This window comes from Aythya fuligula, chromosome 13, assembly GCF_009819795.1.
Source record: "Aythya fuligula isolate bAytFul2 chromosome 13, bAytFul2.pri, whole genome shotgun sequence".
In the NCBI taxonomy this organism is placed as follows: domain Eukaryota; kingdom Metazoa; phylum Chordata; class Aves; order Anseriformes; family Anatidae; genus Aythya; species Aythya fuligula.
The window spans coordinates 19,734,563-19,760,818 of record NC_045571.1 but is presented as its reverse complement, the minus strand read 5'-3'; the positions used below and the strand labels follow the sequence as shown (position 1 = coordinate 19,760,818).

The window sequence follows — 26,256 nt, the reverse complement described above, 5'->3', positions numbered from 1 at the left end:
AACGCAACGGCCCCGGCCGCCATCATCTCCTCAGCCCGGCCGAGCTCCGCCGTGTGTCCCCCTCCCCAAAAAACAAAAAACAACCCCGGGCCGCCCCTCCGAGATGGTGCGGGGGGAGGACGAGAAGGGCATCCCCGTGCGGGTGGCGCTGCGCTGCCGGCCCCTGGTGCCGAAGGAGACGAGCGAGGGCTGCCAGAGCTGCCTGTCCTTCGTGCCCGGCGAGCCGCAGGTGGTGGTGGGCAGCGACAAGGTCTTCAGCTACGACTTCGTGTTCGACCCCACGGTGGAGCAGGAGGAGGTCTTCAACACCGCCGTCGCCCCCCTCGTGAGGGGCATCTTCAAAGGTGGGTGCCAGGAGGAGCCGCGAGCAGGCCCCGCGGGGTGCTGCGTCCTCATAAAGCGGCTCTCGGGGCTCTGCAGAAGCTAAAAGGATCCAGGAGCTAAAGGATCCAGGAGCTAAAGGATCCAGGAGCTAAAGGATCCAGGAGCTAAAGGATCCAGGAGCTAAAGGATCCAGGAGCTAAAGGATCCAGGAGCTAAGCTACAGGGACCAAGATCTAAGCTGAAAGGAACTAGGCTAAAAGGTTCCGGATCTAAAGGACCCCGGATGTAAAGGATCCAGGATCTGGGATCTAAAGGATCTGGGATCTAAAGGATCCAGGAGCTAGGCTAAAGGATCTAAAGGATCCAGGATCTAAAGGATCCAGGAGCTGGGCTAACGTGTCCGAGATCTAAAGGATCCGGGATGTAAAGGATACAGGAGTTAGGCTAAAGGATCTGGGATTCAAAGGATCCAGGATCCAAAAGATCCAGGACCTAGGCTAAAAGACTGTAGTGGGTTTATGTGGCAAGGTTTTGGTAGCAGGGGGCCGTAGGGGTGGTTTCTGTGAGGAGGATCTAGAAGCTGCCCCATGTGTGGTAGGGGCCCCACTGCTGACCAGAGCCGAGCCGATAAACGATGTTATTTTGCACCTCTGTGAGAGCATATTTAAGACAGGGAAAAAAAACGCTGCGCCACACAGCAGCTGGGAGAGTCAGGAACAGCCTTGCAGGCTCCAAGGTCAGTGTAGAGGGAGGGGGAGAGGTGTTCCAGGCATGGAGCAGAAGTCCCCTGTGGCCTGTGGTGAGGCCCATGGTGCAGCAGACTGTCCCCCTGCAGCCCATGGAGTACCACGGTGGAGCAGGGTCCCACGGTGCAGCCCGTGGAGGAGACCGCGGTGGAGCAGGTGGCCCTGCACCGACGGAGGCTGTGGAAGACCCCTGCCCGAGCAGATCCCAGGCTGGATCTGTAGCCCGTGGAGAGGAGCCCACGCAGGAGCAGGTGACCCGGCAGGAGCTGCTGCCCGTAGGGGAGCCAGGTTGGAGCAGTTTGCTCCTGAGGGATGGACCCCGTGGCACGGACCCATATCTGGAGCAGCTCTGGAAGAGCTGCTGCCTGTGGGAAGCCCACGCTGGATCAGTTCATCAAGGACTGCATCCCGTGGGTGGGACCCCACAGCACAGGGGACGAGAGTGACCGAGAAGGAGCGGCAGAGAAGAAGTGCTGTAGACTGACCATAACCCCCATCCCCCATTCCCTTGCGCCGCTCGGGGGCAGGAGGTGGAAGAGGGTGGATGGGGGGGAAGGTGCTTTTGGTTTCTTTCCTTTGTTTCTCACTTCTCTAGCTTGTTAGTAATAAGCAATAAATCTTACTGTCTCCCTATGCCGAGTCTGTTTTGCCCGTTACAGTAATTACTGCGTGATCTCCTTGTCCTTACCTCAACCTTTGAGCCCTTTTCATCATATTTTTTCCCCGTTCCTCTTTGAGGAGGGGGAGTGAGAGAGCGGCTGTGGTGGAGCTCGGCTGCCCACTCGAGTGGAACCACGACAAAGATCCATCCAGAAACTAGGCTAAAATGTCCAGAAACTATTGCAAAGTGCCCAATCTTGCCTGTTTACAGCCACTGGTACTCCATACTGACATCAACATGACCTGTCTGTGGTCACTGGATTATTTTTGTACCTGAATACATATTTTTATGAAGCAAGAGAGGATTTTCTTAAGAATAATGCCGTGATTTAATAAGCATCCTGTACCAGCAACTGTTTCTGTTGCTGAAGTGCAGCTGGAATGACAGAAAATTTACATTGTGTTTCTGTGATCGCTCTGTTGCTTTACTAGAGGTAATCTGACAAAAAAAAAAAAAAAAAAAAAAAGCTGGTATACTAATTTTATGTATGTTTTTTATTAACTTCTTTTCTCCCTTGATGTTGCCGACTGTGACCGGTGCATAAAGGTTGTATAAACTGCCAGTGAATGATAGTGCTTGTTTGGAAGGATGCTCTTCCTGGAATGCTGCTTTGCTTGCCTGTTTCTTCTGGTTTCTCTTTGGCTCTCTGATCTGGGTGTTCTTTGTTCCCCTAGGGTATAATGCTACTGTCATAGCCTATGGACAGACAGGATCTGGAAAGACGTATTCTATGGGAGGTGCTTACACTGCCAGTCAAGAGCATGATCCAAGCGTGGGGATCATCCCTCGTGTAATCAAGCTGCTATTTCAGGAGAAGGAGCAGAGGCAGGACTGGGAGTTTGTCCTCAAAGTCTCCTATTTGGAGGTAAACACTGTTGGTTTTTAAACTGTTATAAACTTATGAGCTGCAGGTGAAGTGAGTTGTTCTCTGGAAAAGCTGCCAACTCTGAACTGCTGTTTTGATGCTTTCAGATCTACAATGAGGATATTCTAGACCTGCTCTGCCCATCAAGGGAACGGTCTTCTCAAATCAGTATACGGGAAGATCCTAAAGAAGGCATCAAGGTCTGTTAGAAAGAGGTTGAAAAGGGAAGGGGACAATGCTGCTGGGGACAAATGTTTCAGTGGAAGAACTGCCAGTCTGCTTGAGCACTGCTTTGTATTTGTACATATGAAATCACAAAACCTGCTCCTTCCTTTCAAAATTGAGCTATTGATGATCTTTAAATTTACTTCAAGTGTAATGCTAATAGGGTTAGCCACTCGTGGCAAAGTCACTTGAAAGTTGTGATCTGACTTTTCATTTGAAGGCTAATTTAGGCGAATACCTGAAAATGTTGTAATTCAGGTCCCTTCATCAAACTTCAAACCCATTTTCAATTTTACTTGCTAAAGTCATGTGCAACAAAGGGATCCTGACAGAAGCTGGTCAAATGCTGAAGTTACTTTCTTAGCAATTTCCTACAGATGCATGTTTATAGCGTAGAGCAGGAAAAACCCTTGTGCTCCTGCATGCTCTGTGTATGTTTTGTAGTTAAACCTATGTCCATCAGTTATGCTTTGTTCACATAGTTTGTCTGTAGTGGTGGGGAGGCTGTTGTCATACCCAGCAGGTAAGCGTACAGGACACCTGGCGCTTTGATCTGTCAGTATTTTGTGTGATCTTGTGCTGCTCACTGTCACTGCTGAAGAGCAGCGATGCAGTTCCTCCATGAAGTGAGACTGATGCTTGTGAGGCTGTGTGTACACAGACTTCACTTCGCTGTTGGCCAAGGCAGGAGATAACTTTCCTGATGTAGAAAGTCAAGGGTGAAGAAGAAGGAGAGGATAAATGATGCTTTCTTCCTGGGTATAGATTATAGGATTGACTGAAAGAAGTGTCGCCCATGCACAAGATACTGTGTCCTGCCTGGAGCAGGGGAACAATTCCAGAACGGTGGCCTCCACGGCAATGAACTCCCAGTCTTCGCGGTCCCATGCTATCTTCACCATTTGCATCGATCAGAAAAAGAAAAGTGACAAGTAAGTGATGCCAGAGCTACTCGTAGCAGCTGTTAGAGTCAGACTTGCTCAGGATTTCATTCTCTTGGATTAATGCAGCTGAGCTACTCTTGAGGCACTTTATTTAGTGCTTTCTGGTATCAGGGATTCTTTGAGCACTGGAGCTCAGCTGTAGTAACCACTAGACAGTTCCTTTCCTAACTCTGTATTTATTGGAGAGAGTAAAATAGTCTTGTTTCTGCCATAGGAACAGCAGTTTTCACTCCAAGCTACACCTGGTTGATCTTGCTGGCTCTGAGAGACAAAAGAAGACCAAGGCTGAAGGAGACCGACTAAAAGAAGGTCTGTAGGAAAAGGACTGGTGTAGCTTGGGTTTCTTTTGAGTTCATAAATCAAGTCCTTATCAAGAAAAGCCATGTAGTTCTTTAATATTTAAAATAAGCACTCTTTTTTTTAATTAAAAAAAACTTCGTTTTGTAGAAAGTGCAGGAATTGACCAGTTCCTAGCCACTGAGGTAGCTCTACTCACCATCATCTATTTGTGTGCAGGTATCAACATTAACAGAGGTCTCCTTTGCCTGGGGAATGTGATTAGTGCTCTAGGTGATGAAAATAAAAAGGGTGGTTTTGTCCCCTACAGAGACTCAAAGTTAACAAGACTGCTGCAAGGTAAGAAATGGATCACGACAAAGCCTAAATCTGCTGAGGCATTTTAAAAAACCATCAAAAAACCTAACAGCCATACAACTAGAGCCCAAAGTGGGAACTGCTGTTGACAGTGATTGCATTTGTTGGTTTGATTTCTCTTCTCGCTGTTGCTAGACCTCTTCTGGTCTTTTCTTTTTAGGTTACAAATGCTTTCAAACAGGGACTCTTAAGTCTTGCTCTTTCACAGTTACTCTGTGATGGGAGGAAACATGATAAATTCAGTGCAGTTGTTCTGGTGGGGAGAAGGAGGGGGAGAATTTTCAATCTGGAAGCAGCAGAGATCTGTTGTTATATCCTGATTAAAACCACTTACTGGAGATTTATCACTACCAAAATGAAACTCATGCTGTCTGTGCTTTCAGTGTGCTCTTCAAATATTTGTGTGTTGGTTTTTTTTTTTTTTTTTTTTTTTTCCCTTAATTCCTTTTCTTCATGGTGCTTATTTTTTTTAATAGTTGCAATGGTCTTCTAATACGTGTTATTCAAGATAATCTTTAATGTGGGTGTATCTAGAATAATGCAATTTACTGGGGATTTTTGGATAGTTGAGTGATTTTGTACAAAAAGATAGGCTTTCCCAGTATTTTTGTATCGGCAAATACCTAATGCAAGGAAACTGGATTATGCAGAGCTGGATGTGGGGCCTTCTTCTCTGGCTGCAAGCTTTAAGTAGCCAATATGTGTTAGTGTGAAACCAGAGGAGAAGATGCTGTGCAGCTTGATGATCTGAACAAATGTGCTAGTCAGTGCTGCCTTGGATTGCAGAACAGTGTGAATTGTGATGTCTGGATATCCATGGAGGTCTTGAGTAATACTGTGTGGGAGGAGGGAGGGGAAAAACGTGGAAGAACTATACCAGAAATTACTTAGAAATTATAGTAGTTACCAAAATTATTCAACGGGACAACAATATCCCCGGAGCTTCTGATGTGAAAACATTGGTGCTCAGAGTTGAGGCAACTTTGGGACTTCAGTGTTCAGGAAAATGCTCCTGAGACAAAACTACACCTAGATACAATCCAGCTGTAGTACGGAGATCTGCTATGCTGCCTTAAGTATCTTAATAGTGATGTCTGGCTAATTATTTTTGCTCTCTGTCGGAGCACTGACTGTGTCCTGTTTTCCTTCTCAGATTCTCTGGGTGGTAACAGCCACACTCTCATGATTGCCTGTGTAAGCCCAGCAGATTCCAATCTAGAAGAAACTCTAAGTACTCTGCGTTACGCTGACAGGGCAAGAAAAATAAAAAACAAACCAATTGTCAACGTCGATCCCCAGGCGGCTGAGTTGCATCACCTAAAGCAGCAGGTACTGGACGCTTTCTTCATGTGGTAAGACCAGATTTAGCCTTTTGGTAATCCGCTCCGTGAACACCAAGCAAAGAAATAGGGCACCTACACAGAATATGGGGAAATATTCACTATGTGTTTCTCCATCTCTTGAGATGACTGTGTAAGTGCTGGACAGGGAATACGTGAGTGCTTCTTGTAATTCTACAGCAACCGTTCCTTGTTACAGTAAAATCATATCATTAATGTGATTTACATTTGCCTTCCACTGGACAAAATATTGCCTGTAGGCTAACAGGCAGGTAAAGATAGAGATACAGTGATGGTTGCTGTGCTGCCTTCACCTGCCTACATGCAGCAGAGTGGGAAGTGAAGAGCAGCTTGTGGCCAGCTTCGGAGGAGATAAGTTGTATAAACTGGAATTGGTTAAATCCAAAGCTAGAAGTGCTAGAGGGCTTATCTACTAGAGATAGCTAAACCAGGCTCTCCATGCTCACTTGGCAGCAAGTATATGATACAGCTTTCTTAGCTCTTCCTAGGAACAGTCAATAGTCTGGTTTGAAATTCAGCCAGTAAAGTGGTTTTGATTTTGCATACAAGCATTTGCTAGAGTTTAGTGAACACATATTAATGTACTGTAAACTCAAACCCTGTATTCAAGTAGCTTAGGAAGGCGAAGGATCTGACTCTATCTCACATGAAATGCAGCAACAGAGCATTGGTCCAGTGAAGTGTGAGACCTTCTCTTTGACTCAGTGGGACCTCTGGCACCCTGCACAGTGGCATGTTAGCTGCCTGTTAACTGCATGCTGTGATCTGAGTGCTCCTGGTGAAGAGAAGGTCGTTTTGTTGGTTTTGTTTTTGTTTTTTATGAACAAATTACTTCAAATACAGTAGAGATGTGATCCCTTCCCACAGGAAGCAGTAAAACACAATCCTGTAGCAGGTGACTCATTAAGACTAAGGTTCCGAATTGTGTTCTTTCAGCCAGCTAGTTACTGTATGAGAGAAGCTTACAAGCAGTAATTGTTTGTGTTTCTAGGTACAACAGCTGCAGGTGTTGCTGCTGCAGGCCCATGGAGGGACCCTCCCGGTGTCTATCAAGTAAGCTTTGTAGATTATGCTCAATGTAGCTAACAGCCATCACACACCAGCAAAGGCTGTAGATCTCTTTTGCTCCAGACAGTACTGTAGAGTGGGGGTAAAGCAAAATTATTGCTTCCTAAGAGGTTCTCAAGATTTGTTTTCTCTTTCTGCACGTTTTGTCACGCTTATTGAGATTCCATGCATGTATGGGTCACACAGTTTTGTAGAAAACCCCTTAGGATTGCAATTGTAGGAAATAAAAAAAAAAAAGGAATTAGGCAATTAATTTTAATTATGTGTTTCCCAGTCTATCCATCTCTCCTTTCTTCCTCACCCTTATACCTCTAAATGTTTGGCACCTCTATGTCTATCGATCTTAAAAGAACAAAGCAAATGGAAGAGTTTGAACTGTGTGGATGTTGCATAAGGATGTTTCAAAATCCGTGTTAATGTAGTTTACAGGCTTAGCATTGGTTAAACAGCATTATTTTTAAAAAGGGGTCTGTTTTCTTCTCTTGCAAATGTCTTCTTTCAGTATACTGTATTCTTCAGAGATTTTCAATTCAGATTAGACTTCTCCAGTCTTTCTATTCATCAGCTACAACCTGTATATGCTGTAAGTTACTTAGGAAACTTGGAGGTAATTTCAGTGCTATTACAAACCTTTGAAGTCATGCTCACCAGCAAACTGGTTCTTGATATTTCAGTAGTATGGCACCTTCAGAGAATCTGCAGTCCCTGATGGAGAAGAACCAGTCGCTAATGGAGGAGAATGAAAAGCTGAGCAGAGGGCTGAGTGAAGCTGCTGGTCAGACAGCACAGATGTTGGAAAGGATCATTCTGGTAAGGCTGAATTACCTGAGAGGAGCCTTAAGTTGTACGACTTTCCCTCTTAGCTGAAGATTGATAGCAGCTTTTGTACTAATGGCATGCTAAGAGTGTGTATTCCTGCCAAAACTGGTGTTAGGGCTTCCAAACTAGTGGAAGAAATTGTGGAAAACGTTTTGGTGCATTGATTTGCAACAGGCTGACAGCCTGTCCTTTGCTACAAATAAATTAGCTGTTTCTTACTTTTGTCTCATGCTTCCTATAATTCAGTATAATTCTGGCTTCTCTTAGACAGAACAAGAAAATGAGAAGATGAATGCCAAACTAGAGCAGCTTCAACACGCTGTGTAAGTCTGTTTCCATACCTTGCTTGTGCTGAGGAAATGCCTTTTAGCATTAAATGTTCATGTTGGGATAAACTGGATGCTGTCTACTTACATTTGTTCATCCCGAACTCATTTGTATGTTCTGTTGGGAAGTATTTTTTGTTGTCACGTGTGACATAAACCTGCCACATAGGACTCACGGACTTATTCCTATGTCTGCATTGCAGATGCAAACTTGATCTCCAGAAGCTGGTAGAGACTGTGGAAGATGAGGAACTAAAAGAAAACATAGAGGTGATTTGCAATCTGCAGGAAGCGTTGGTTCAGCTGCAGGTAAAACTGAATTTGAGGAGATAAGAGTGTGTGCCAAATGAGTTTACTAATGGAATTTAGTGCTCTTATGCTGATCCGCTTGAGCAGTGGATTTCACTCAGCAGAAGCCTTATTTAAGGAGCCCAGGAATTAGAAGTATTAAGTGACTCTTAACATCCACTTCCAAACAAGCTGCACTTTTAATGCAACAGCAAAGCTACTCGTGGTTGGAGAATAACCTATGTTGTCATTACAGACCAACAGGTTGCTATTAACTTCATATTTTCTACCTTTATACCGATATTTTTTTCCTCTGTCCTATATAGAGTGAAAGAGCTGCCACAGTGGAAGCTGTTGCGGAGATGGCAAGCCCTGAACAGGATGCTATGACTGTAAGTGAAAGGAGTCCTTAGTGTGCAGTGCAGACCCAGCCAGGGCATGTCTTTATCCCATTCCTCCTCTTTTATTTATGTCTATGCTTTTTTTTTAATTCAAGTGACTGGTAAATAATACATCACATTTGTATCTGCTGCTTTTCTACACCCTTGTTTGCTCAGTTAATTCAAGATCAAAAACCTGCTCTAATTTCTGAATATCTATTTTTTTAATGTAAAAATGATTTGAAGTGCTCTGCAAAAACTAATCACGTAGTCAAAGAGCTTTAGATTGGCCTCTGCAGCTCATTGCTATGTCTCATACAGAAAGCAGAAACGGGACAGGATGTCAAGAGATCTTCAGATGACTTCAGCACGCAACATGCCCTCCGTCAAGCACAGATGTCCAAAGAGCTGATTGAACTGAATAAAGTCCTGGCTCTGAAAGAAGCACTTGCCAAAAAAATGTCACAGAATGATAGTCAGCTGGAGCCCATTCAGTCCCAGTACCAGGTAAATTCTTACAGATCCTTACAAGAGCTTTTTCTTGAAGTTTCTTTTTCCCCAATTCATGGATTCGCTTTATGTTGAGGAAGGAAGGGAGAAGGAAGATCTGTCCTTTCACGTGTTTTACAGCCTCTTGGAAAGAAACATGGTTCCTTAAGGTCTTCCATCTTAAAGCTTTGTCTCTGAGATTGGGGTTTTGAGGTTTTCCTTGTGAGTCTTACTACTCCTGTCCTTTCTAGACTAATATCAAGGATCTGGAATTAGAAGTCAGCAATCTGCAAAAAGAAAAGGAGGAGCTGATCCTTGCTCTGCAAATGGCAAAGAAGGATGTCAACCAAGCCAAGTAAGACTGACTACACAAGCTGCATGGCTTATAGCACTCAAAATTGTGTTAATGCACATGAAAAAGTTCGCTGTCTTGGCCTTACTTCAGCTGTATTGAAAAGTTCTTATTTTGGTGTAAGCACAGAATTAAGAACAGTTCTGAGGTGTGAAACTGGAGAACTAGATAGAATATGAAGAAAAACTAAATTCATCTAATGTGGACAACTCAGGCCCTTTGTGCCCTAGCATCTCTTTTGGTAGCACTGTAGTGATCTTTTTATTGTGAGTCCTGACTCTGAAAGGTGCAGGATTTTGTAACGAGACGAGGGGTCAGCACAAGGTGTGCTTCAGCTCCTTAGTGCTGAGTCACTTGTAATAACTGGCCTTTTGCCTGAGACATTCTTAGTTTCCAGAAGATCATTCCCCCGCCACCTGAGAAGTAGTCATTGAACCGTGAAGTACGGGAGGCTTTCTGGGCCTAATCTTCCCTTTCCCATGCCATGCGAGTTGTATGAATTGTAAAGAAGCCTGAAAGGAGCAGTGGGAAACATGATACAGAATTGCATCCTTTTTCATGAAGTACCTCTGAAGTTGGAGAAAACTTGAGAGTAACAGTAATTAGGGGCCTGTTCTTAAAGGGTGGTTTCTTTACAGGCTGAGTGAACGGCGTCGGAAAAGACTTCAGGAGTTGGAAGGGCAAATTAATGAGCTGAAGAAAAAGCTGAATGAACAATCAAAGCTCTTAAAGCTGAAGGAATCTACAGAACGCACTGTCTCCAAACTGAACCAGGAGATCAGGGTAACTAACCCTAGCAGTTCTCAGGCTCACCCCGATGTAGACAAAGCAGTTTCCAGACAGAAGATATTCACGATTTCTGTTTATTAGACTGAGGGCACCGGTCTTTTGGTGAGATGCTTTTGGCTACGGGGCCATCATTGCTAGTGTGATGCAGTAGGCATCACACCTACAGTGATGTGGAGGAAAAGAAGTCTGAAGTGTCTTCTGACTATCCTGATAATTTGTTGCCTTAGTCAAGTCACTTCATTTTGAGTCCCACGAGTGCATCGTGTGTATATATGTTTTCCTTTTACATCTTACAAACGAATTCCTGGACTTTAGCACTTTGAAAGCATCCTTAGGCATATACTCCTACTGGGCAGCATATTGTGGTACTTCCTGTCCTCCACCACCCCCTGACACCCATATCCATAAACCCACAGCAGGGAAATATAGGTCAAAACTATCCAGAGTCAAAGCATTAGGCAATTTTTCCAGCCATTTCTATATTCCAGGAAATGAAAACCCAAAGGGTACAGTTGATGCGCCAGATGAAGGATGATGCTGAAAAATTTAGGCAGTGGAAACAACAGAAGGACAAGGAAGTGATCCAGCTGAAAGAACGGGTGAGCAAACAATAAGCCCCCAAACAGTACCTCCCTCTTCAGAGTGAAACAAATCATTAATGTCTTTGCTGTGAGGCTTTGTTTAATTTGCAAGCATCTGGAAAAACATCTGGGGAATGCTTTGAAGATAACAAAACGTTAGCTCATACGGTTACCACCTTTCACCACTTGTAAAAGGGCTTGCTAATGTCTGGAGCACTTAAAACTATCAAAAGTCATCAGCATTCAACTCAAGTAAAAGCCAAAAATATTTAGTACTTTTAAGTATTTAAAGTTGTAGGGTTGGGCCACAAAATGGGAGGTCTTCCACCTTTCAAGGGAATATTGAATCTCTAGGTAAACAGCGAGTTAATTAAATACATCTGGCTTGTAGCATTCACGTGTAATGTAGAACATACAGCTGTACGTCTTGCTTTCTGATCTGACAGGAATTCTTGCTGTAAAAATCTTACTCCAGTATTTTGGGATGATATGTTTTAAGCTCATGTTTTGCAGTCTCTTACAGCATTCAGTCTACTAAACCTTTTTTGGTGGAAACTGTGGAGCCTCTTCTCTAGTCATTTTAAGCCTAAGAGTTCCCCATGGCACTGCATGGCTTAAGCTTGTAATGACCAGTGAAATCATTGTCATGAAGCTCTTAACGCTTATTGTTCTGTAACGCATCTCTTCTGTTTCAAGAAGTGTGAAACTGGCCGTAGGTATAAAGGTGACACATAATTTTCCATCTGACGTATTTCTGCAGGATCGCAAGAGGCAGTATGACCTACTTAAGCTTGAACGAGACTTTCAGAAGCAGGCCAATGTCCTTCGACGCAAAGCAGAAGAGGTAGGGAGTCAGTACCTGCTACAAACTCCTGACCGGTTCCCAACTGTCTGCAAAATGTGGTTGGAGGTTGCAATCTGAGCACTTCATGTTTTCAGTCAATAGATATTAAGTGCCATATCACTTTTTGTGTAAACTCTTTTGCAGGCTGCAGCTGCTAACAAGCGCCTAAAAGATGCTTTGCAGAAACAACAGGAGGCTGCGGATAAACGGAAGGAGGGTCAAAATCGGGGCATGGAAGGAGTTGCTGCGCGAGTAAAGGTGTGTACCAACTTTTTGTGCATCCCAATAAGCAGTAGGCAAACTTAGCTTTGTTAACTCATGAGGTGCTGCTGGGGTTGATGGCTGGAGAGCAAGGGGTTGGAACGTGGAGTTACTTATTAAGGGAAGCAACTGGATTATGCAGTTCAGCTGTGAAGGCATTTCAGAGCAGGAGCCAGTCCTGAAGCTGAGACTGCAGTGACCCACTGTACTGCTTTTCCTGCAGGGCTGGCTGGCAAATGAAGTAGAGGTTCTCGTTAGCACTGAAGAGGCTCGACGGCACCTTGCAGACCTTCTGGAGGACAGAAAGATTTTGACACAGGAGCTCCTTCAGCTTAAAGAGAAAAAAGACTCTGGGGAAAACCCACCTCCAAAGCTCCGGGTAAGAGGGAAATGCCATGTTACCTGTCCCACATCGATGATTGCCTGTACCTTACTCTTACTCCTGTTTGACCCCTTCCCTCAGAAGGGAGGTAGTGATGGTTCCTTTTCAGGAAGAAAGGATTTAATGTTCTTACTGTCCTGTGACATGTCAGGGAAGAGCTGCTTAAGTAACCTGTTACTTAATGCAATGAATCTGATGGATGTGAGTGGGTCACAGCTGTTACCAAAGACTATTGGGAAGGAACAATGGGATTTCAACTGAAGAAAAGCTTGAAGGCTTTTATAATACTACTACTACTTTTTGCTGAAATGCCTATAAACGAAAGATTGGCTCCCATGCATTGCTTCAGATATTGCTCACTTCTGTCTATTGCTGTAATTCTTTAGAGGCGCACCTACTCCATCACAGATTTAAAGGCATCAGAGGCAGACCTTTCTCTATCAAAGCAGATAGAAAGCCTGGAAACTGAGATGGAGCTCAGGTAAGATATTACTATAAAGCTGATTTGCAGAGCTTGCACCTTAAGCTGGTGGCTTTTTTTTAACCTCGTTTTTATCTGTAGCTGTACTGTGAGACAGAAGAGAAATTGAAATAATTCATTCAATGACAATGATAGTTATAAAATAAGACCATATGGTTTTCCTGGTTTTATTTATATATTTTTTAATGCAGGGATTTAAGGACACAACTCAGTCACTAAGATTGTTTTATTCTTAGCTGTTTACAAGCATTTGTGAGTGAGGGAAACGCTTCTCTTTTAATTGGAGGTGTCGAGGGGAGGAGAGACTGATGTAGTGTGACAGCCAGAGTCTACATTTCTAAGCAGTCACACTATTAACTTGAACTATTTCGTCTAATATTCTGATAACAACAGTTTTAGCCCAAGTTCTCTCCTGTGTTGTGACTTCAAATATGTGTATTCTTTCAAAGGAATGCCCAGATAGCAGACCTACAGCAGAAACTGTTAGATGCAGACAACGGAGATCGTGCGAAACAGCGTTGGGACAATATTGCAACAATTTCTGAGGCTAAATGTGCTTTGAAGTATCTCCTTGCAGAGGTAAACTGAGTCTACCTATTTTAGAACTTCCATTTTTAGTAATGAAGTCTGCTTAGCCAGGAATGAAAGAAGTGAATCATAGGCTGACAGCAGAGATGATGAATTCAAGTGAAGTGTTTTTCTGAATGAGGTTTATTTCCCTCACGACTTCTGATTAAAATATTCTTCTCTACTGCAGATCATTTTGGGGAGTGAAATTGAAAAAGATCAGGGAAGAGGGAAGCAGTATAGACATGGGTCTGGAGGTGCCAGTTAAAGCTGTGCTCGCAGAACACGTACATGATAATAATAAAAAGGAAGAGACAAATTTCAGAGGTGGAAGATAAGAGGATGAAGTACCTAAAAAAAAAATAAATAAATAATAAAAAAATAGTAATTCCTGAATAAATAGGAAATCTGCAGGAAGAAACAGGGCAGTACTCTGAGATCAGAATGGATGTTGGGAGGGGAGAAGATCGAACGAGATTGTCATTCAGTTGATTCAGCGTTGGTCCGATTCTTACTCTTTTCTACTGCCAATTATGTGGCAGTCCCTGGCACCTGGAGACTAATGGAAGAGAATAATGAAAACTATATGGAAGAGCATTTATTTGGGAGGGGGTCATCCCTTCCCCCATGTGCTCGGATTTAACATGCTGCAGGAAAGGAAATGAGGAACAGTTAACAAGGACTCCTGCTATCTGTTCTGCACTTCCATAGTGGCTGTCAGATGTCTAGCTCCGGATGTCTCACCTACTCCCCTTGCTGAAGTGGCTGTTCCACTTCTTAGGGTGGCTGGCAGTTAAGCAGAAGTGCTACGCCTTCAGACTGTGTTATTTCTGTCCCAGTGCACGCTATGAAATGTGGAACCGAGCAGTCACCTTGCTTTTGTCTTTCAGCTGGTCTCCTCCAAGGTGCAGGAAAGCAAGCTGGAGAGCAGCCTTCAGCAGAGTAAAGCTAGCTGCTCAGACATACAGAAGATGCTGATTGAAGGGCAAAACTACATAACAGAAATGGAGGCTGAATTCCAAAATCAGGTTTTGGTACGGGAACAACAGCACCAGGAGAAGGTAAAAGAGGTGGGCTCTCAAGATTTCATTTGCTTGCATCTTAGAACTCTGATTCCCAGATCTGCTCATAGATAAAGGCAGTGGAGACGTGCTGAAACTGATCTGTTACTTTGTGGTTGTTGGAAATTTGTTGGACTCTTGCAGGATAGGTAACAAAAGCCAAAGAAATCTCCCTATTCATCTTCTGTCCCTCACAAGTTATCTTATTCAGTAACGTCTCACAGTGTTTGAAGTGTGAATGTTATATCTCAGCATAAGATGACTTTTAAAGGGGATCAGGGCAAAATAATGCTAGAAACAGTGGGAAGCATCTTCTTTCTGAAACTGTCTGGGCCTTTCATGTCTGAGCTGCCAGATATCTCTTTAGGAATTCACACCTCTTTGTCTGTTATATTAACTTGCTTTTAGGTTCTGTACCTGCTTAGCCAACTTCAGCAAAAAGAAGCAGCGGAGAAGAGACTGGAAGATTCAGTAAATGAGAAGGAGAAACAGCTGCAAGAGCAACTTAAGTGTCAGGTAATGTCTGGATGTGTTTGTTTTTCCAGAGGCTACTCGTTATGGCCACATGTTAATTGGAATAATTGCTTTACAGTGAGGAACATGCAGAGAAATTTGAGGGCTTTTCCAGTTGTTGCTAAGATTTATACATTTACAGTTATTTAATGGAAGAAGAGACATTCTTATTGAGCCTGAAGAGCAACTGTACTCCAAGACCTACAGAATCTAACTGGCTCATGCAGACTTCTGTGCTCAGGATACCTTCAGTTGAGGTGGTCAACGTGTTATTACTAATCTTTTGCTGAGCACAGCTCCACTGCGTTATCAGCAGGAGAATAGCTTTAGCTAGACCACGTTAGCATGGTACACACTGTACCTTGTCTCGTCACTTCCTGCAGAAGGGCACATTCAGTGACACACTGGGGTAACGTCAGTCGTAGGTGCACCTAATTTGCCAGTAAGCCTTGGCAATAGAGGAGATTTTAGATCCTAAGTTGTCAGCACAACTGAAAGGATCCAATATTATGCATAAAACTAGGTAGTAGCACTAATGATTCTCCTGATCTAGAAGTCAGACCTGATGTCTTATTGTAAAATACAGAGAAAACCCCTCTGCTGTTACAAGAAAGACCCAAACATAAAAATCTGTCCCAAACTACTACTTGTCCTACCCCCATGTAAGCCTATAGATTTCATTTTGTATTGTGAACAGGAGGAAAAGCTGGAGAAGATCTGCGAGAAGAACCAAGAACTTCTCCAGGAAAATGACACTCTTAAACAGGTAGCGATCTGTACAGACATAAGTCACATGGGAGCATCTTGGCAGTTGGGTTAGTATGCTTTACAAAGCTAACTTTTGTCCCTCCTAACAGAAATTGCTGCTTCTCCAACTTGCCAGTGGACAGAAGTTCCATCGCACTCAGCAAGAGCCGCCCGAGTCTCCAGATTCTTCTTTTGATTACATTCCACCCAAAGTAAAGTTGCTGCATACCAATTTTCATTCTTGTATTGTACCTATTTTTTTTTTCTGAATGTTAATGCCGGCCACTAAAAATCTTGGTATCTTTCACCCATGTTGCTTTTTACAAAGCATCTTGTTATGCTTATTTTTAATAGGCCTGTTCTCTACATCAGATGGTCCCTAAGGTTTCTGTTTTCAAAATAATTCTGAAAGTAGTTTGCATTTTTTTCCATCTTAAAAAACAAAATAAAACAAAAAACCACAACAGAACAAAGCTCAACAATGACAAAACAAACAAACAAACAAACAAAAAACAACAACAACAACAACAACAAACATTTCCTCAGTTTAATTATGTCTGACTCTGTCTGCTTCCTAGTAATCCAGGTATCCAGGTATTTTCTCTGTAGCATTTCTAGTCTTTGAATCCTGGAGCAAGGTACCTGGTATAGCACACTTAATCATGGCTGTGCAAAAGATCCAAAGCTTAGTGCTGAGAAGAATAAATGAGACGTGTTATAGTCTTGGCAAAATAGTTTTATGCTAATTTTTCAAGGATTTGTCCATTATATTTTTATGGACTCTAGCACTTTAAACTGACTGCTCAATTGAACTTTTAATCCTTGCCAGTTTGATCATTTGTTTCTTCCTTTCCCTAATCTTCTTGGCTGTCTTGAGAGGAATGGGGATATGGTGGCTGGATTCTGAAGTGCCTTAATAAAATGTAAATCCCCTGACATTTCTTCTGGGGCCTCAATCTTTGTAATTTCTCTGTGTGTAGCCCAAGACCCGCCGGCAAACAGTAACAAAACCCCGCGCACCAACCCCAGAAATGGATGTAGAAGAGCTTTTTTCTGACTCTGCGGAGTCTGGAGAGGAGAAGGAAGATGCAGAATGGGTTCCAATAAAAGCAGTCAAAGGAGGAAAGAAGAGCATGATGGGGGTAAGATCTAGTTACTCTTTGTCACTTTTTACTACTAAGGGAATCACCTGCATCCCTGAGCATCTAGCATGTGTACAGCACACCAGTGAAACTGCAGTGTCTCCACCAACTGTTTATTATAACAGTATTATTATAATAGAATGCTGATATGGGTTATTTATGATCTTCAGACAGAGCAAACATTGTCTATAGACAGCAACACCTGCCTCAATAGAAGATAAATTGTCCAATGAAAAAACTACCACAAGCGAAACACGCATTCCCTCTTACTTCTGGGTGTGCAGCTGACCTAGATGTTTTAGACAGCAGCCGAATGTTGAGCCCTAGCAGCTCCTTTGTTCCTTCTTGGAGCCTCTTTTAGCAGGGAAAAAGGGACGGTCTGTCACATACCTCTATATACTGTTCCCACAGTGGTGTGCTGTGGGTCCTTAGTCCTACTGACAGAAGCTTCAGCTTCAGTATTCTGTTTCCATCAGCCTGCTGGGCTTTGAAGCTTCAGCTTCCTGCTCAGTTAATTCCTCACAATGTGGAAGAGGTGACTTGATCTTGCTGAACATAAGTCACTGTGAACCAATGGGCATCTCTGAGTTTGAAGTGCTATAAGGCTAGACCTCCATCATGAGATCTTTGTCTCCTTTTACAAACGGTAAATTACTGCAGTTTACTATCGTGTGACTGACAATGTCAGCAGTTACTACAGAAAAGCTTAGGAATTTGAAGGGGTAGCTTTAGTTTCTTTCACTGGTGCTTGTCACCCTGATGAATTCTGAATTTACTGAGTGGTTTGGGTTTTGGTGCGTTCTTTTCTTCCACACTGCAAGAACAAGGGTGGTGTGTGTTTGGCACCTGACTCTTCTAAGTTCATGCACGTAGCCCAGTGGAACTCTAGTGCAAATTGTTTCTCAGTTCTGAACTGTAACTTGGGGCATCTGGGCCATGCAGTCAGCTATTGCTTCACATACCCAGCCTAGCAAAGAAAATACCTCCTCTGATCCATGAAATAGCTCAGTTGGGTCATCTCTATCTAGATGGAGGACCCTAGGTATGTTGATGGTGTTTCTCTTAGTGCTTAAATGTTAGCTTGTTCAGCTGGCACTAAGACTAGGTTCCTTTTGGGTAACTTGAAGTCAGGCACTGGATAATCAAAGATTCTTATTTTGGGGATACTGAAGCAAGAGATGGCTCTGTAGGTGGAAAGATCTTACTGCTTTTCCTGAGATGTGGGACTAGCAATGAAATAAAAGGTTCATGACAGCTTGGAATAGCGCTGTCCTTCAGGCTGCCTCAAGCACTGACAGCTATAGCAATCTACAGGAAGTCTATAAAACGCCAAAGCTCTTTCTGCACAGAACTCTTCTCTTGCTTAGTGCTGCTGCAAGGGCCGATGTGGAAACAAACAGTGTGGCTGCAGGAAGCGCAAGGCGGGCTGCACTGGAGGCTGTAACTGTGACCCAACAAAATGCAGAAATAGAGACCCCAGCTTTCCGGTGAGTAGCGCTTGTAACCCAACATCCAGACTACCCAGTATGTTTAAGCAAGTTTGGATGAATGGATAATCAGTTCCACTGCTGGCATACGTGCACGGTTTGTCAAGTTAAAGCGAACACACCTTCCTGAAACCTTTGTAAATGTCACTGTAATTCACTGTTTTATCCACGGTAATCGAGTCCAAAGTTTGCTACTGCAGCGCCAGGCTCTCACGCTAAAGTAAAGAAATTTGGGCAACATCCAAAGCCACATATATTCACCTAGTGCTAGTTGCTAGCCACCAAATTGAAAACAAGCAATTTGTCCTTTCTTAATCCCACTCAGTAAATAAAACTTGTATGTTGTCATTAAGCATGAAAGCTTAATCTACTTAAAATATTTATATTTGTTCCTTTTTTTTTAAAGGAGTAGAAGGGATAATTAAGGGAGGGGGGGTTGTAGCATCAGAGTGGTTCGTGAACTGATGTTCATTAGACTTCTTGCTTGAAACGTATGCTGTATTCTTGGATCTTAAAGATTTGAAGCAGAAACCTCCATAGTAATTCTTTAATTATTTGCTATTTCATGAAAGTGGTTGCCTGATAGAGGCACCTAGCATCCTGAAACAGGAATTACTTTGGAACTAGAGAGAAGGTGGCTTAGAGATCCTTAGAATTTCTTCAGCTGTTGGTGGGAAAAGAAGGGCTAAATGTTGTAAAAGTGCTTCAAAAGAACTCTGTCCCTCAGAATGCCACGGTGTGTGAGGACCAAACAAGGGACTCAGAAGGTTCCTTCAAACTAGAAGACCCTACTGAAGTGACTCCAGGAGAGACCTTCTTTCAGCCTGTGTGTATCACCCCAACTGCAAAGGTACTTGCTAAAGCTTTTTTTTATTTTTTATTTTTTTTATTATTAAAAACAAATAAAACACCATGGTACATACGTTCAGAACCACTCGGTATGTTTAGTGATTGGATCTAAAGGGGGGTGGTTAACCAAGAAAAGAAACTGTGCTAGAAAACTCTGAAAAGAATATGGCTGTTAAGTCAGCTTGTTTTTCAGTTTTGAGTCTGCTGACTTCTTAAGTTTTCATCCTAAAACTGCCACGTAGGCTTTCTGTGAAAGGAACTGGAGCCAATATGCTGACTTCACCCATATTGACTCTTGTATTGCCGTACAGTCCTGCTGCACCTCCCAGTAGTGAAAAGAGACTGAGAATTGGGAAACTAGGATAAAATGATATCTACATCCAAGCTGGTCTTATCCTGACTTGGCAGATGTAGTTTTGCCTCAGGTAAACTGAATGACTTCCCTCATACGTACCCTCTGCACGCTATTCCTATGCTGTCTCATCCTGCCCAGCCCATGAGAACCATGACAGGGCTTCAGAATTTTGACACGAGTCAAGAAATGTAGCAATTCTTGAGCCTGGCAAGGCAACTTCTGTATGCGCTGTCTCCATGCTCCAGTACAAGCTGGTTGGCTTCAGGGTGGTGACCAACTGCGAAATTGTCTTCCTCACTTTCCTGATAGGTCCTGAAAGATATCACAGACCAAGAAATGTTCTTGAAGAAGCCCAGCACTGCTGCTCCTGTGCTCACGATGGATGAGGAGTCCCAAGAGAACCAGCTGCCGTTTGTGAAGAAAAAGAAGAGAATGCTAATTAGCAACACCAGCTTTTTCTCAGGTTGTACCCCTATCAAAGAGGAAGCTGACTGAGCCGTGACTGACAACTGGGTCATGCTGCACTTCTTTACGCCACAGATGAGGGGGATTTTTTAAAAGGAAAAATAGTGTTGGGAACTCTTGCTGCAGTGTAGTCCATTGTCTGGCCTGACAGCTGCAGGCAGCACCAAGGGAGTGGAGCACTAGTTCTTGCTAGATTGTGTCAATTCTTTGTAAATATTTGTATGTGTGGGGCTTGGTCATATGTCTTCTACAAGGATGATGGTGAGACTTCCCTCTTTGGAATTTCTGGAGTGAGTGCAGATGATTTATCCAGGTTGTTCATTACAGCTGCCTTCCTCACCCTGAGCTGTGAATGCGTCGGGTACAGATAATCCAGGATCTTGAAAGAACTTTGCATTTGCACTGGAAATCTTGGCTCTGTCTCTTCCAATACAATATGAGGAACTGTTCTAAACTGCCATGTGGGATCCGCTGGTGCTTGATTCTGAGGAGACACTGTCTGTAGTCTTAAACTAGTTAGCAGATATGAAATGCCAGTGTTCTTGTACTGCTTAGGGCACTGGTCTATTCTTGTTCAATGAAATTAGAAACTTGCTAGCCCTATGTGAACGATTTAGTAATTTTAATTTGTTTTATTAGCTTTAATAAAGGAAATACTTTGGAGGAAAAAAAAAAAAATGACCCTGTCTTTCTTTATTGCCTGTGTAGTTCTTGGTATCCACTCCAGGATCTCTGTGATTAGTGTCTCTTATTAAAATTGGTCTCAGAAGTGTTTTGTCGGTTGCTGTGTTCAGCTTTAGAATTTTTCTATTATATCTTAAAAAGTAGGCAGCCTGATTTGTGTAATGCTGCTTTCTTTTCCTTTACAGCATGAAGAAAAGTGAAACTGTTTGTCTTTTCCTTTGCTCATTTCTTTTTCTCCAGTGGAAGCATTGGAGAGAATTGGTAATATTGGAGAGAATTACCACTGGTAATGGTAACAACTGAGCTCTACCCTGTGTCTTGTGGATGAGTGGTGCATTAGCACTGTACCTCCCTTGAGCTTTACGTGTGCTTTAGGTTTATTTTTGGGGCTTGGTGCTGTATTAGCCATGGTAGGTGGCTTCTGGTCAGGTGCAAGCTGAGCAGGCTTCTCAGCCCAGGAGCTGTTCAGACATGCCTTTAATAACCATCAAAGGGGAAGAGGAAGGTTTCTCCTAAATGAGGTCAGTATCACGGTGAGTGAGCACCGTGCCTCTCCCATTGCTGTGTCTGTTGATGTCAGAGCAGAGCTGGGCTTGATGCAGGCCCTGCAAGTGTTCCTGGCGTCCAAATTGCTCGGGTTGGGGCCGTAGGCACGTGCTGTCTGTGAAAACTGCCCACACGTGGCCTGCTCACCGGAGAGCTGTTAGGTGACATCTCTGCTAGACTCTTTCCTTTCCAGGTAAAAAGTCCTGGATCGTTGAAGATGCTCGTTTCAAAGTGATTTAAACAAGCTGGTAAGTTGTGAGTCCTTGCGAGAGGGGAAAGGTGCTCATCTCACCCCACAAGCCTCCTATACGTTATATTACTGTATATACATGTATGTATTACACAATAGCTATAGAATATAATATGCACAATATGTAATTCATAACATAATGAAGCATTATGTAGTGTCTTATATATTATTATTCTATACTGATACAAAGATGGAAGGGTGTCTGAGACTGGGTATGTAGAGTATAAATGTATGCCTATGAACGGGGGCTGCATTAGTGAGCGTGTGTGAAATAAAGCTACAGATGGAGTTGGATAAAATAGGTGTAAATAAATACATAGATGAATTATATTAAAAAGTAGGTGTGTATAAGATATAATTATGTCTACATATACATAATAAAATATTTTAGTCTTATAAGAATAGTGTCTGTGAAGGAGTATGAGCTGTGTATAATGCAAATATTTAATACATTGTTGTATAGCTTTATAAAAGGGGTGTGAGATACAAACACAGATTATGTACACAGATCATGTACGTGTGAGATGTCTGCATGAGTGTGTGTATAATACAGCAATGTGTATATACATACGTATTTCTACTAGATTTAAAAGGTGCCTGAAAATGTGCTTATGTGCCTGGATAAGTAAATATTCCCTCTCTCACGTGTAACACAAATGTACATGCACATCTAATTTGGGGTAGGAGTCCAAAACACTTTTTTCTTCCATCCTTCTGTAAAGTCTCACATTGAAAACTCACCCATCTACTCTTCCTTTTTCCACAGGGAAGAGAAAGCTTTATTCGGCACTTCTTCGAGCAAAAATGACTGAAAAATGATGCCATAATTATGAAGAATACATTCAGCAGCCTCAAAACTTGTAAGGAGTTAGCTGGGGGTAAGTGGTGGTGGGGTTGTCACTCACTCATGAAAGAGTGGTGTTGCAAGGAGGTAGCATTCTTTTTTTATATCCCTTTAAAGACCAGTACAGTCCATTCCTTGCGACCCTTTAAAGGTCTTAGGAAAACTGGCTTTGCATTTGCAATCTAATCAGAATTCTCACACCAGCTCTGCAAGCCCAAGTCACGTCAGGCATTACAAATTAAAGCAGTCACCAAGAGACATCCTTACAAAAGCACACCACTTTATTATTTAATATATATATAAAAACAATTCTTCATTTTTTGTTTAGCACGGCATACCCGGGATCTTACAACACACCAGCAGCACTTTCAAGTACCTGAAGCACCAAATCAGGCACCTGAAGTCAAGATCGGAACAATTTGCCCTTTGCCAGATCCCCCTTTGTGCCGTGCTGACAGTGAGTTCACTCAGTTCACATGTAAAAATGGAAGCTTAACCAAATGACATCTGACTGAGAGAAAACTCATCAGAAATAAATAAAAAAAAAAAAAGTTGGGTGGGCTTTTACCTCTTCCACTAACTTCAGCTGGAGTTGTGGGTACGTTAGTAGGTGTTAAGGCCAACAGTCTTCATGTAGTAATAAATACAGGTGATCAGCCTAAGTATTCAGACAAATCCTCCTCACCTCGCATCTGTATTTCTGTTGTTAAGAGAACACCCAGAGCTGCACATGGACAATAATGCATACAACTAAAAGCTTAAGCTGTAAATGTGTTTCAGGGAAGGAAAAAAAAAAAAAAGTAGCCCTGGATACTTTCCTCCTTGCACAGGATTTTATTTTGTTGTTAATTTAATTTGAAATTTAGCGTCTATGTCACGTTCTACGCTACCTAGTGTTTCCTAAAGGTTGTTTGGCACAGAGCAGTACTACAAGCAGCTGCCTCGCCAGTCTTCAGAAACACAGACTGTTCTCTTTGAAGTAAGGCAACAAGAGAGGTGAGGACTGCACGCCTGTAACAGCGACCAGTGCTCATCCCCGCTGTTGAGGTTCAAAAGCCATTAAAGACCAGAAAAAAAGGCGACTTCCTTTTTTGTCTTTCCACAGGATGATGATCTCTCTCTCTCCCACTACACCCCACTGCATGCTGCCCGATTATTTACAAGCTATCATACACCTTACAACACCACTCAGAAATAAACCCTATCAGACTCAATATGAATCACTGACGAACAGGAGGGGAGGGGACAGGCTCTTCACAAGTTATCGTAGTCATCATCATCTTCATGCTTCCTCTTCAAGGTATTTGTTTCACTAGCTGTATTCTGCGATGATACCATGTTTGTAGTAATAAGAATGTTCTTTGGTCCAATTAATGAAGGATTAATTAGGACATTCTGAACTGTTGGTGTAGTTGGTGTGGCTGTGAAGAAAAAAAAACACTAATTAAACAGCTTGAAAAATGATTTTCCCACACTGAAACCAAGCTTCCCCTGTCTTAAATATTCTGCTAAAACTAACACAAAAAGCAGTGCTGATCTGAGAAGGCAGTGTCTGTTTTACAGCGGGCACTTTACCTGCTTTGACTGTGGTCTGAGAAGACGGGATCTGCACGGTGAACCTCTGACCAGTCAGCGACACGGGGGTGCCGACTTTTGTTGAAACAGACACGGTTTGTGCCGAGGGCGTACCTAAAATTTAAAACGGTTCAATGAAAATATAAGAAAACACACACTTCTAGGTCTGCTTTCAGAACAGAACTTGCTGTTGTCAAAGTAACGAGAACACACAGGAACGCATTGATACTGCATAGTCAGGAGTCAGATTTTCAGGCAAAACTGCAAGTTTACTATGAACACTGATATTCTGGGCTAGCTCCAACCACACGCATTAACAGGGAAGTGCTCACGCTCGGTCACAGTTCTGTGAACCTTTTAACAATGGTTTTTATTTACTGCTGTTTGCAGCTCTGTGTAGTGCTTACACTAAAGAAAAAAAAACAAAACTCATTTGTTTCTTGAATAGTCTCTTCATCTATAGAAACTATCAGAAATACAGGAATAAAACCAGAGGCCAGCTATGTATACAAATACCAGATTATGATCATCTTCTTGAAATGAACTCACGCTGTTAGCTAAGGGGCTGAATGCCACCAAGTTCAGGTGGCACCCAACACTATCAGTGCTCGAAGCAGGCTTTAAAAACATCCCCCAAGATTTTTTCCTTCATAAAATCAACATAAGAAGGCCCCAGGGATCTGTTTCTTACCTAAAGTAGGGGTGCTGGGCCTGCTGCTCACAGCTCCGACACTCAGGCGAGGGACTGTTATCCTTCCTGCTGAGGAAGAGACCTGTGAAAACAGGACATTCGGTTTAACATCACATTAGAAAGTAACGGTTCTTAACATAACAGTCAGAGGTGGTTCCTCCCCAGAGACCACAGACAGCTTATTTTACAGCAATAATTTGTTAGATCACGATCTGTATTTGGACACAAAGTTCTCTAAGTCTTTGTGGTGTGAACACCATGCATGTGAGCTGGAAAGCTTGTGGGCTCGGGGCTCTATACTAATGCCTTACCTTACTTTTACCTTTTCCAAGCTGATGTATGACGTGAAAATGTTGCTTTAAGCCTAAACAGACTCACAGACATGCTTTTTATAGGCTGAAGTTAATTAGCAGTAACAATATTTGCAAATCCCTCTAGACGAAGGCCACTAACTTGAAACTAAGCGCTATTTCCACCCACCCATCCTTCTGAGGTGTGAAAACCCCAAGCCCAGCATCTCTCCCGACGCACTGTGTGTGCATTCAGCGCACGCAGCCCTGCCGGCCCCTCACCTTCTTCTGCAGGGACTTCAGCCTGTAGTTGGGCGCTGTCAGGCAGTACCTGTCAGGCGGCAGCCTGGGCCCGGAGTACGGCTTTATCAGCGGCAGCGGCGTCTGGTTCTTCTGCCTGGCGATGTCTAGGAGGAACTGCGGGCGGGGCGGTGAGCCCTAAGCCGCCCGCCGGGCCCCGCGCCCTGCCCGCCCGCAGCACTTACATCGCGGGGCGGCGGCGAGGTGAAGGACTGGTCGGTGCGGCACTGGATGGCCAGCCGCACGTCCTCCGCGTCCACGCTCGGCTTCTTGGCGTGGCTCGAGTACACCTTGGCGTCCTCCAGGATGGTGGTCACGTACCCTGCGGGCACACACGGCCGCTCCCTCAGCCCCCCTCAGTCCCCCTCAGCCCCCTCAGACTTTTGACTTTTGATACCTTTTGATTTTTGAGACCTTTGACTTTTAATCAAAATAAATAGAGTACAAAATGAAGAGTACGTTTTGAAAAGATTAATTTCAGACCCCCTCAGCCCCCCCCGGCCCCCCTCAGCCCGGCCCCGCCGCTCACGGTAGGCGAACTCCAGCATCTGGTTGATGACGCGCGGCTCGTACTCCGTGATGCCCATGTCCTTCAGGATCTGCGCCATCACCTGCGGGACACAGGCAGGGCTCGGGCTCAGCTCCGCCCGCACCTCCCCTCCCTGAGCCCGGCCCGGCCCGGCGCGGCCCCCCGGTACCTGCGCGTCTTTGGGGGCGCTCTTGGGAGACGCCATCTTGGCCGGCTCCATCGCTTCCGCCTTCTCCACCGCCCGCTTCCGGCCACGTGACGCGGGCGGCGGGAGTTGCCATGGAGACGCGGCCTGGCTGGGAGGGGCCTTGGCGCTCGCCACCACCCAGCCCTCATTTATTTATTTATGTATTTGTTATTTATTTGTACTTTATTTATTTTTTATTTGTTTGTTTGTTTGTTTGTTTATTGTTTCTTTAGGTTTTTAAATAAAGATACTTGTGACAACGCAGTAACACACCAAAGCATGAGCAGCTCGGGGGATTGCCCCCCTACACTCCATTAATGCCCCCCCTCTGCCC

At 43.6% G+C, this 26,256-nt stretch overlaps 2 protein-coding genes across 3 annotated transcripts; one reads left to right on the top strand and one right to left on the bottom strand.

Annotated features, from left to right (window-relative positions):
- The first annotated feature begins 61 nt into the window (after window positions 1-61).
- KIF4A (kinesin family member 4A) lies at window positions 62-20,684 on the top strand. 2 transcript variants are annotated; one of them, XM_032196594.1, is made up of 29 exons: window positions 62-344; window positions 2,406-2,596; window positions 2,704-2,796; window positions 3,587-3,753; window positions 3,980-4,074; window positions 4,282-4,401; window positions 5,573-5,748; window positions 6,772-6,833; window positions 7,523-7,658; window positions 7,935-7,990; window positions 8,197-8,302; window positions 8,608-8,673; window positions 8,983-9,168; window positions 9,402-9,505; window positions 10,141-10,285; window positions 10,780-10,890; window positions 11,633-11,716; window positions 11,861-11,974; window positions 12,201-12,356; window positions 12,746-12,840; window positions 13,290-13,419; window positions 14,298-14,468; window positions 14,877-14,984; window positions 15,679-15,747; window positions 15,839-15,940; window positions 16,709-16,870; window positions 18,238-18,357; window positions 19,085-19,207; window positions 19,871-20,684. In XM_032196594.1, exons 1-29 carry the CDS (start codon window positions 104-106, stop codon window positions 20,054-20,056), a joined length of 3,675 nt encoding a protein of 1,224 aa, XP_032052485.1. In that variant the 5' UTR covers window positions 62-103; the 3' UTR covers window positions 20,057-20,684. The 2 variants fall into 2 exon arrangements, with proteins under 2 accessions (XP_032052485.1, XP_032052484.1); XM_032196593.1 differs by having other exon boundaries at window positions 14,298-14,477.
- A 1,590-nt stretch (window positions 20,685-22,274) lies between these two features.
- Window positions 22,275-25,966, bottom strand: TAF9B (TATA-box binding protein associated factor 9b). Its single transcript, XM_032196599.1, has 7 exons — window positions 25,905-25,966; window positions 25,736-25,817; window positions 25,392-25,528; window positions 25,189-25,323; window positions 24,617-24,698; window positions 23,926-24,039; window positions 22,275-23,771 (listed from the first exon to the last, which is right to left on the bottom strand). Exons 1-7 carry the CDS (start codon window positions 25,953-25,955, stop codon window positions 23,605-23,607), a joined length of 768 nt encoding a protein of 255 aa, XP_032052490.1. The 5' UTR covers window positions 25,956-25,966; the 3' UTR covers window positions 22,275-23,604.
- Between the last annotated feature and the right edge of the window lie 290 nt (window positions 25,967-26,256).

Coding starts and splice junctions, on each gene's coding strand:
- TAF9B (XM_032196599.1), bottom strand. CDS start 25,955: ATGGAGCCGGCCAAGATGGCGTCTCCCAAGAGCGCCCCCAAAGACGCG. Junction 25,818..25,904: donor GCGCCCCCAAAGACGCGCAG/GTACCGGGGGGC, acceptor TGTGTCCCGCAG/GTGATGGCGCAGATCCTGAA. Junction 23,772..23,925: donor TCAGACCACAGTCAAAGCAG/GTAAAGTGCCCG, acceptor TTTTCTTCACAG/CCACACCAACTACACCAACA.
- KIF4A (XM_032196593.1), top strand. CDS start 104: ATGGTGCGGGGGGAGGACGAGAAGGGCATCCCCGTGCGGGTGGCGCTG. Junction 9,169..9,401: donor CCATTCAGTCCCAGTACCAG/GTAAATTCTTAC, acceptor TGTCCTTTCTAG/ACTAATATCAAGGATCTGGA. Junction 10,286..10,779: donor AACTGAACCAGGAGATCAGG/GTAACTAACCCT, acceptor TCTATATTCCAG/GAAATGAAAACCCAAAGGGT.